The following is an 11,387-nucleotide window of genomic DNA, read 5'->3' on the forward strand; positions in this document are numbered from 1 at the left end:
TATGTTTTTACTAAGTTTTTACTATAGTTTTGCAACAATACTAAAAAATATAAACATTTGAAGGCTTTATAAGGTTTTTTGTTTTTACTTGCTCCTCTTTGTTATCAGAGTTTTTGATTACCTTCAATGTTTGCAAATGGTTTATTTTATTTTTTTCCTTTTTTTTCTCTTTTTTTCTTCTCTTTTTTTCCTCCAAATGGTTTATTCTAAAAGCGTATTTTTTCCCTTTAATATCACCGATGAAACAAGATTATCAAATTTGCATTAATATTATTTGCACTATTAGTAATTTAAAGGGTGTGTCAATCCAGACATTGACACATACTGTATAAAAAGACACAAACCCATTTTTTTCCTCACCTTCCTACATAAATGTAGATTAAAAGTTTCCTGTTTTATGTCAGTCAGCATTATCAAATCGTTTTTATTAGCTGAATGTGAAAATAATGGGAAGATACCTTTTTTTTCTTACTATCTTCAAATCCAACGTAGGAAGAAGCCAGTACTCTTAAAGAAACAAAAAAAAGCTTTGTGAATGTGTTCAGGGAGAGAGAGAATTTAACTGTAGGAGACATTTCCTGTGGTCTCATGAAACTAAAAGTATTTGGCCATCATGATCGTTATTATGGTTTGTGGAAAACTGAGGGGAAGCCTGCATGCCTGACAACACTAACTGTGAAATATGGGGGTGGCAACAGGAGGGACCGGTGCGCTTTGAAAAATAGATAGTATCATGAGGGATGGAGGTTTTATGGAAATAATTAACAGCATGTCAAGATACCACCCAGAAAGTAAAAGCTTTGGCACAGTTGGGTCTTCAAAATGGACAGTAATCCTCTGTATATGGCAAATTTAAGTAGAAGTGGCCTACGTACCACCAAGTCATCAGGAAGAACTGAGCTGACAGAGAATTCAACTGAGTTACTCCAATCCTGTGAGGAGGAATGGGTCAAAAGTCCAGCAAACCACTTTTAGTTGGATACCCAAAAACACTTCACCATAGTCTAACAGCTAAACAAATACTATGGAAATGTAAGTAATCTTCTGAATTTGAAGTAAAAAAAATATGTAAAAAGGGATTTCCCATTATTTTGGATTCTCAGAAGTAGAAAAACATTTTGTGATCCTGACTAACCCCAAAAATAAGTACAAAAATGTGGTCCCTTTTAATGTTAGATGGTGAGAAATGGTAAGTAGTGTCTTCTCAAAAAAGTGCATGTAAATATCTCTTATCAGATGAAGCTAGAGTTTTAAAGCTTGATTTGGTGCTGGCAGTCTTTTTTCAGCATGGCTTTGCTCTTAGTGAATCGTCACTGAGCAACGTCGACACTTTACTGTGGTTTTATTGATGTATTAATCTCTTGAAAAGCCGCACAATGGTCAATAAATCAACTGGTTAAACATCAAAATGTGTCGTCAGATGAAGATAAGGTTCTGGTGGATAAGACTCCATTCAGTCTGGCACACAGCGATTGTGGCCTTTTGCTTGGGCAATCATGACTGTCACTTAGAGTTGTGTAACTCTGGCTGGAGGCCACGCCATGGTTGACCTGGTACAAAGAAACCTTGTTAAGATCTGGGCACACTCACCTCACCACGATGCTGGAAAAAAAAAGAAAACTTGTGTTTAACTAACCATTTGATCTTTGTTTGACCTGAGAAAGTCTTTAAACAATCTGTGAGTGGAACCGAAAGTAAAAAAAAAAAAAAAATACATTACAGGCCAGAGTATAACAAGATCAAATATTCTAATGTTGCAAAGATCTGCAGTTTGAGTCAGAATTTGACATACTCTCATCATGGTTTTTAATGTAGACCCAGACTATGAATGTTATTGGGTTGCATTTTGGTGCACTTTGAATATTTTCTCAATCTGGTCGTCATGTCCTGGAGGTCAGAGTTTGATGACTCGGGGTTAGCTAAGGTCATGGCAGAGGTTTCCCCCTATAGTTATAAAGCTCTTAGGAGACAGGGGCTTCTGTAGAGGACAAGATTCGTCCCGAGAGTCTGAGTCTATTGGACATTGCTACACCTTCTTGGCTGACCCGCTTCTTCATAGTTGTGTTCACAGCCTTTGGCACGGCTTGGTTATGGTGGTGGTCCCGGTTTTTGAGAGAGCGGTCCGCAGCACGAGTTGCAATTTTAAAGTGGTCGCACATCTTAATTTCGCTCTAGAGTTCTGGAAAGGAAGATTGCTGAACTTGTTCAATTCAAAATCATGGAAAAAATAACAACCCTAAACAAAATCCTTCAAAACACAGCAATAACATGGCAGTCATTCCGTGGTGAGCTATTCATATAAAACCCAATAAAATACTGCTTTAAAGGACGAAGAGGTCATTGGATCACACATAGGCTCTAAAATGATTTCCCCTCCATCTTTCACTGACTAAACTAGTCTGACTAGATATGTACAACTGACACAATAATGACACAGCTGCATGAAAAAGTGAATCTCAGCACGTAGGCACTTCTTGATAGCGCCTTATCTTTGTAATTAGGCTGCTAATACATTAACAGGTTTGCACAATTGCCTCATATTGTGATCGGTGAGATGCCACTATGTGCAGGCATTGAGGTCTAATGTCATCTGTTTATTGGTCAATGTTATGGCCAATCACTAGTTCCCCTCAAACTAAAGCACAGATGGATGTTCATGAGTTTTTATGCCAGATTTAGGACAATAACCATGCTATTTGTTAATAAAATTCTACATCAGAGTTCATAGCAGACATTTCATCAGCATGACGAGTAGGAAGAAAAGGTTTTTGATTTCTAACAGTGATGCCATTTTCCCCAGTGGTGCTGTTTGTTTATTTTGCTGGCAGAACACAATGTTCTTGTTGAAGATGGTCTTTGGAGCAGAGTCCTCAAAAAATAAATAAATCACTTAATCTGGATGACATTAAATTGGCCTCTGGTAATAAAGTAAAATATTTTTTGTTTTTGACCAGGACATGACATTTAAATCCCATATTAAACAGGTTTCCAGGTTTCCTTTTTTTCACCTCCTTGGTTTATTGTCAAAATTAAAAACATTCTGTCCAGGGGTGATGCTGAAAAAGTAGTCCATGCATTTGTTACTTCAAGGCTGGACTATTGTAATTCTTTGCTATCAGGAAGTCCACAAAATGCAGTTTGAAGCCTTCAGCTGATCCAAAATGCTGCAGCAAGAGTTTTGATGAAAATCACCCAGTCTACTTTTAAGACTAATCTTAAAACTTTTCTTTTTGACAAAGCTTATAGTTAGAGTGGCTTAGGTTACCCTGAGCTATCTCTATAGTTATGCTGCTATAGGCTTAGGCTGCTGGAGGACATCAGGGTCTAATTTTCCTCACTCTACTGATTTCTACTGTTTTCCAATTTGCATCATTTGTTATTTCAACTTTCTGTTCTCTCTCTTTTATCTTCATAGCAGGTACACCTGGTCTGGTGTTCTGTTAGCTGTGACATCATCCAGGGAAGACAGATCACCGGCTATTATCATCTAATGTAGAACAGTTTACTGGATCGATGTGTACTTCTGTGATTTTTGTATCTCTGCTCTGTCTTCTGTAACCCCTGCAGTCGGTCGAGGCAGATGACCGCTCACACTCAGCCTGGTTCTGCTGGAGGTTTTTTCTTCCCGTTAATGGGGAGTTTTTCTTTCCACTGTCGCCTCATGCTTGCTCAGTATGAGGGATTGCTGCATAGCCATGGACAGCCATGCAGACGACTCTCCCTGTGGCTCTACGCTCCTTCAGGAGGAGTGAATGTTGCCTGACAAGACTCACTGTGCTGGATGTGCAATTTACTGGGTTTGCTTAGATAGGAAACTGACCAATCTGTCTGCATGATTTGATTTAATTTGACTTTGTAAAGTGCCTTGAGATGACATGTGCTGTGAATTGGAGCTATATAAATAAATTTGAATTGAACTGATGATCAATGTTTGATACACAATTAATTTTTTTTGAATGAAGACAGGATCAAGATGAATGAAAATGAAATGGTGTTTATTGTTCTACGGTGATGGCCAGGGTTACTGCATCACAGACATCTTGTACGCAATAACCAGCGCTGTGAACGATTGCACACTATACAGGAAAAAAATAACAATCCTGAGTTTTTATCTAGACATTTTCTCTCCTAATAATACAAAACAATAGTCTCTCCATGTTGCTCTATTGGTATGAACACATTTAAGAGCTTGCCGATTTAAAAACTCTTTCAGAGTACAGGATACTCTGCAAATAAATTACAAGCATCACACTTTTAAAAACAACAAAACTCAAAAGCTTTACATTTCTTGCTCCAAATGCAAACAGAACAAACCTTTTGCAGGTAAACTATACAGATATTGCTCACAATCCTCGACAGATTTCAACAGGTTTAAGACAAATTTGAGTGGCACGAATACAGCTATAAAAGGGTGGTTGAGAATGAAGCAGTTCGTTACACAACAGATGCCGCCCCCCCCCCTTCTGGATACAAAAAAGAGATTTTCTAAAAACAGCAATATTTCCTCCTTTTAAAAACATGAAGGCTCAAATCTTTGACTACAGGCCAAAACTTTACAAAAGTGTTGTTACACAGGTGGTGGACAGACAGGAATGTTGTTATTGGAGGAAAAAAAAAAAAAAAGGCTCTCTTCAGGCTCAGCAAACAAAAGGCAGATTCAATTCACGTCCAAGCCCATTCATGCATTCGTCCTGTGCTCATCAGTATTTGCCAAGTTCACACTGGGCAGCAATAAAGCCATTGCAATTAGCGGATTGTCTGTTTTGAACCGGTCCACTCCTGATTTTCAGATAGGAAGCATGGTTATTGTGGATCCACTTTTTTTAATGGTTTCTCAGCAGTTTCCCTTGAATTATTTTCGTTCCAAATGCTAACGTCTCCGTCCGCTGGAGCCCCGTTAAGTGACGTCTAGTTGTTCTCTTGTGAAATTGTGGTCTAAGACAAGAGAGAAAGAAAAACAAAATGGTAGGTCAATTAAACGCATCAATTAGGTAAATCAAAATGCTGTCAAGAGTACTGCCTCCCTACATGTTTCAGACCTTCAAAGGAATTCTAATATAAAGATAACCTGTGTAAATGTAAAAAAAAAAATTTATAAAGGGGGACAACCAACTGTTATCTATGCAATAGAGTAAGTGGCTTGAGTATTTTTGAGAAACTACAGTGAATCAGCTACGCCTCTGGGGAAGAATTTTAGCCAACTCTTAATCAGATTAAGGTTTGGGCTTTGACTAGGCCGTTTCAAGTTTTCCTGATGGAGAGCAGAATTGTTGGTTGCATCCATTACAGCAAGTTGTTGATGTTTTAAAGCAGCATCAAACCATCACACTGACGCCAACATGATTGACCCTCATTGTGATGTTAATTTCTGAAATGATGTGTCAGTTTTATGTTAGATGTAAAATGGGACCCAAACTTTCTACAAAGTACCACTTTTATCTTTTCACACAACATTTTCTCAGAGGCCTTGGGGATGTTTAAGACAGGCCTTGGGTCATTTTTGTTCAGAAGTGGTTTTTGCCTTGATGCTTTCCCAAAGATGTCGTTCTTGTCTAAGACCTTACTGTTAAATCTTAAACTCCATAAATAAGGCCCCGTTTACACAACAACGTTTTGTGGCGAAAACTGAAATGTTTTGTTGCATTTCTAAAGTTCGTCTACATCTCAGATTGAAAACGTTAATCTAAGCCATACCACGGGAGCAGTATGGCTTAGAATCAGAATCTGTTTATTGGGGGTGCCTTTCTTACTCAATGAGTGTTTGTACGAATGCACATGTTGTTGAGTTTCAAAAATAACATACCGCCAACTAGTGGCATGGCAGGAAAGTTATACCGTTTTATTGTTGCCACCAATGTTGTGTGCACTGTTCCTTGTTTGCTCCATTTGTGGATATTGGCTCTAAATGTGGTTCGTTGGAGTGACCTTTGAAATTCTTTAGATCAGGACACGATGAGTTGTTTTTTGGCCTACTTCGAGCTGCAGAAGGGTCATACTGCAAGTGAATTCATGATTCTAAAAGTCTGGCAATATTCAGACTTGGGTGTAAGTCGGGAAATTGAACTCAGCTTTTCAAAAAAAAATTTGGTTCGTCGCAATTAATTCATAATTTAACAAGAGGGGAGGGGATTGCTTCAATATAAATAAAATCGTCACGTAAAAACTGCTTTTTGTATTTACTTAGGTTGATTTTGACTGATATGAAAATGTGTTATGTGTTAAAATTATCACCAACATTTGAGAGTCTCAAAGAAGCAAAACCAGAAGTAATCTGTTTGGAGGTGAATACGTTTTCAGCAGGTTGATCCATTAATAATTATTTTTATAAATGTCAAACCACAGCTGCTGTTTAGAGCATCGGGTGTATTTCGGGTTAAGTTCATTGTGTGCTCGCCGTCATTTACTTATCTTATCTGTCCTGTTTTGTGTTGCAATCCATTGAACCAACTTGAAAGTTTTATGGTCAAGGTAAGCTTATACAACATGCAGATTACAGATAAGGCCGATGTCAAAAGGCAGCAAAAGACGTCCTTACCGCTAGACGCTCTAGATCTTTGTGTTTTTGTGATTAGAGTTGGAAATCTGACTCTGAATTTGGGAGTGAACATTTTTTTAAATGATAAAAGGATAAAAAAAATAAAAAAACAACAACAAAAAAAAAAAACAATGTTATGTGAAAATGTGAATGGACACATTTAATTGAGGAGATTGCTGTTTTTAAGTTCTTATTAGCTTAATGAGTATGGAAAGAAACAAGACCAAAAAGAAAATTTTGAGGGGGATGAGAAAGTCCATGTTCTCCCAATAAATGTGTTTTATCTGTCTCTGTCAGGGATTTTTTATTTTTTTTGTCCCATCCTCCCTGTTAGGCAAAAACATGTCCCCAAATTTTGTGTTCTTGCAGGAATTAACTCAAATCATCACGAGTCATATCAGTCTTTGCTTCCATTGATGATTATATAATAAAACTCCAAACTGTCCCAGGGTTTTGGTTGAAGTTGAATAATTTCAGTCCTAACAGCTTCAATTTGTACGTTTTTGGCTTTCAAGGTGCAGTAAATAATTCAGATTAACTCTAAAAAGCCTGAAAGAAAATATTTATAAGAAAGAAATTCAGATAAAAATTCCAACTGCTTATATGATGCTGTAAACAAAAGAAAACATTTGAAAAACATTCTTCAAACAACTGAAAAAAAAATCCTCAGTTGAATAATTAGGCATTCGCAGTCCTATAGATATCTTTTTGAGGAACATACTGACTTTAAAAAAGTAGGAGGTCTTAAATATACTTTTAGCAGAAATGAAGCATTTTGCTTTATAGGATTGTAACTTATTTTTAGATATTCACCTATTAATATACTTGAAATCCGATTCAGCAAAATTTACCTTGATTGGCTCTGAAATCTGATTTTCTTTCACTATAAAGCAAATGCAAAACAAGCTAAACGAACAGTTTTTGGTTTGTAAATGCATCAAACAACTTTTATCCTCTTTTTTGTTTATTAAAAAAAAATCTGCTAAAAATTACAGACAAATGCTTAAATATAGATGATTTTTTTAATTCTTAAGTACACATCGTATTGGCCGACGTTAATCATTAGTTTTGCGTATCGGTCCTATAAGTATAATAACTGAGCTAATATTATTGACTGGTGCTTATTTCCCATCTTGTTTGTAGTTTGTGTTTCAGGAGGGGTAAGGGTTGGCCACACATTATCTGTTTGGTAATGTTGCAGTGATGGTGGTGCAGTCATCAGTTAATGGACATGACAGCAATATTAATTTTGGATCTCGATATCAGCCCAAAGTTTTCATATCGGTGCATCCCTAACGTTTAGCAAATTTCTTCTGTCTTGTGATATATTAGATTAATTTTTTTTTTTTTAAAAAAGAAGCAGAATCAGCAGATGAGACCTAACACCAGAAATCAGCAAATAGAAGTGCATCTCTTAAATAATTTTAAACCAGGAATCAGACATTATTCAACTTCTTTTTTTTTTTTTACTTAAAAATGATAATGTAAAGTCAATAAAAAGCTACTTACAAATGGAGTCCTTTCTCCGTATTTGCTCCAGAAGGTCATCTTGACAGTGTTCTTGTGGCCCGTTCGCTGGTCAAAGGTCTGGCAGGTCTCGAACGGGGGGCTGTACAGGTGCAAACTCGCAGCACACTCTGTGTGACTGACGTTTTCCACACGATGCAGACCGATGGAGTCTGAAACACACACACACATACGAGAACATGCTTAGAGACGGCGTCGCTGCAATGGCGCGAGACGAAGCTCTCACACATTGTCGACTGACACCAAACATCACACTCAGGCTCTATTTTCTTCCACAGCATGGACTTTGTATGGAGAACTAAATGGGGCTCACTGGGCAGCCAAAAACTCAGTTAAAATCAGGAGTGCTGATGCAGGGAAACACCTAAAACATGTAGGCCAGTGTGTCTTGAGGAGCAAGGGGGGAAACAGTGGTTTGTGGGACTCAACTGGGCTGTCGGACAATGCAAAAGCAATACAATGGTGAGATGAAATAAGATGCAACAGTGACAAAAAAAAATTGCAGTTTACTTTCTTACCGTTGATGTAAGCAACTTTGTTTTCCTGGAGGATCCTCTGAGATTTCTGCACCATGTCTCCATGTGATTTGCGATCTGGCCAGTCGAAGAGCGTCTCCTTCAGCTGGCCCTGCAGCAGCTTCAGGAAGCAGTGGGAGTTTGTGTGGTCATGGATGCTACTGCAAAGTGTCAAAGAACACACAAGCAAACAACTTCAGGGCGTGTCAGTGCCGATCATAGACATGTAGGAACGTGAAGGCACAGTTTTCTGTATTTTGCAGAGTTTGGGTTACAATTACAGCAAATATCAGCTGCAACACATAAATAATGTCTCATCTAGGTTTTGTCACAAGGTACTTTCTGCTTCTATAGCTTTAGTTGCGTAAAATTATTAAATTGAACTAGAAAATCAATCTTTGCTGTTAGCATTTGCTTACAAAGTGGCTGTAAAACAGATCCTTAAAAAAAATAAATAAATCAGGATTTGGACTTTATATTAATAAACAATCATAACTTGATGGTGGTTATAACTGGTATAAATGAGCAAAAACAATATTGCAGTGATATTAAAACTATATGAGGATAAAAAAAACTTAATAATTAGGTAATTGTATAAAGTTCAGTTGTTTGACTATTTTCTGTTAAAGGAATCTCACCTGCCATGTCCTTCACCCCAGCAGAGGATCATGAGATTGAACTTGCCATTACCCTCATCAACCAAGTTCCTAGTGTACCTGCAGGACAGGACAGAGACTCTTTGGGTTAGAACAGAGAAAAGGGCTTTAATACGTCGGCTTTGCTGCTCAACAGAAAAATAAGTTTCAAGAAAGTCTCAGATTTTGGACGATTGACGGACAAATTTGACTCCAAGACTGTATAGTAAAGAAAGTGGCCAAAATGTTGGTCAATTACAGAACTACCAATTATTAACAAGTATTTAACAATTGAATAAATTGAATTACATTTTAAATACAAAGCTTTATTTCAGAAAATAATAAATAATTTTATTTTGAGGAAACCTGAGAAGATTAAACTATATAATTTAATCTCTGAATGCTACACCTTAAAATTATTTTCCTTAATATCGGACTTGTAGAAAGTAGAACTAATTATACTGAGACTACTGACACATTTTCCTGACAGAAAAGTGGTCAACATTTGTACAGCACGTAGAAAGATGAGATGCTTAAAATATCGTGTCACCAACATTTAAAGGTTAATTCCTGGTTACGGTATCAGTTTTCTTTCTGTCGCATAACAACCCCCCCCCCCCCCACCCCCACCCCCAGAGCTTTAACAAGGCCAGGCTGCGTCATTTGCGTCCTTTCTCCCCCCCCCCCCCCCCCCCCCCCCCTGTGTAAACATTTTGTTATTTAGTTTTGTGCAAAGCTGCGCGTTTCACGCAGCTCCGCCGTGCGTCTCTCGCCAACAATCAGCGGGTGTGTGCCCGTCCTGGGTGTTGATTGGATGCCCCCCCCCCCATCGAGCCCGAACGGACCCAAACACTGTCTGCTGCACCACTACCTTTTGTTTTCCCCTCTCCAATGGAACAGCACTGAACACACAGCGGAGGAGTGTTGACGTAGCATCAAGGACTGAACTCTTCATTTTCTTGCCAGCTGTTGGTCGAAATAAAACTAAATCCCAATAAATTATGCAAATAGGTTATTTATTTATTTATTTATACAAGGTGTGCTGAAAGCTGTTCCACTAGATGGAGACAGCAAGTATCAAATTTTATTCAAAGGGATTAAAGAGAGAAAAGTTCTGACGAACTTTATTAACAGCGTTAACTTATTTTAAAGAACACGTGGCGTTATTGTATAAATATAAAAAAATAAGATAAACTTGGCTAAACATAATTCTAAGACAAATCAAAGTACACAATGAGACAAATCAACTCGGAGCAGCTCAGAGTGAAAGCGTAAAAACCACATCTGTATATTGATCTGTATGTGCAGGATTTAATTACCTGTATTGGTCAAACTTTGCATACTTCATCCATTCGTGAGGCTTGCTCTCGTATGATTCCATGATATTTTGAACCTCCTCTACATTGATGCAGTCACTCTCGAAGATCTTGTGCAGGATTGCAATCAACTCGTCCAGAGTTTCGGGCTTCACCACTTCGGTTTGCTCCATGTCTGACCGGCAAAGGAGGATTTTTTTTTCTCTCTCCTCTTGTTTGATTCACGTCGGATGAAAAATCTGATTCATCTGCGCTGTGGGTGAGTTTTATAGGCTGGCGCAGCAATTTGGGGACGCGCTGGTGACGGACTGTACCACTGCGCATGAGAAGGTAAACGCCCACAGCTTTTTAACTGAAGTTTTCCATCACTGCATTTCAGATTATTTTGGAAGTAACTAAGTGCAAATATATTAGACCTTCCTTGTAGCAAAAATTAATTGTGAGCTATGAAACCAAACTATAACTTTTTTCTGCCATTGCCAGGACTAATCCATGAGCCAATTCTACCACGTTGTCACAAACACGCCCTCTGCCCCCCCCCCCCCTCACTCTCTCTCTCCTACCCAGGCATTCCTCCAACAATAGCAGTGCACCCTGTGTTTGTGCAGCCTCTCATCAGACAATCAACAAACTCTCTGTCCAAGGTGTGTGCAGACAACAAAGTCACAAACAAGAAGGGGAGGATAGGAATGAACGTGGGAAAAATAGCAGAGGAATAAAAAAAAAAACTGGGTGTTGCATGCTGATCTCAGCAAAATGATGTTTGAGATTGGTCGCATTGCAACTACAAACTTGAATGCGTTTTATTGGGATTTAATGTAAGGCACGGTGGGGGCGGCATCAAGATGTGGGGAGGCTT

The 11,387-nt window shown here is 38.2% G+C and overlaps 1 protein-coding gene across 1 annotated transcript; it reads right to left on the minus strand.

The window, feature by feature from the left end:
* Nucleotides 1-4,608: 4,608 nt before the first annotated feature.
* LOC105931366 (cysteine dioxygenase, type I) lies at nt 4,609-10,777 on the minus strand. Its single transcript, XM_012870017.3, has 5 exons — nt 10,532-10,777; nt 9,216-9,293; nt 8,581-8,738; nt 8,045-8,214; nt 4,609-4,935 (listed from the first exon to the last, which is right to left on the minus strand). The coding sequence occupies exons 1-5, from the start codon at nt 10,699-10,701 to the stop codon at nt 4,909-4,911; spliced, it is 603 nt and encodes a 200-aa protein (XP_012725471.1). The 5' UTR covers nt 10,702-10,777; the 3' UTR covers nt 4,609-4,908.
* Between the last annotated feature and the right edge of the window lie 610 nt (nt 10,778-11,387).

This window comes from Fundulus heteroclitus, chromosome 12 (assembly GCF_011125445.2).
Source record: "Fundulus heteroclitus isolate FHET01 chromosome 12, MU-UCD_Fhet_4.1, whole genome shotgun sequence".
NCBI lineage: Eukaryota > Metazoa > Chordata > Actinopteri > Cyprinodontiformes > Fundulidae > Fundulus > Fundulus heteroclitus.

What these genes read in the sequence shown, in the direction of transcription:
- LOC105931366 (XM_012870017.3), bottom strand. Translation starts at nt 10,701, where the DNA reads ATGGAGCAAACCGAAGTGGTGAAGCCCGAAACTCTGGACGAGTTGATT. An exon ending in GCAAAGTTTGACCAATACAG is followed by an intron (nt 9,294 to 10,531) that starts GTAATTAAATCC and finishes CCTGTCCTGCAG; the next exon opens with GTACACTAGGAACTTGGTTG. An exon ending in CAAAGTTGCTTACATCAACG is followed by an intron (nt 8,215 to 8,580) that starts GTAAGAAAGTAA and finishes TGTGTGTTTCAG; the next exon opens with ACTCCATCGGTCTGCATCGT.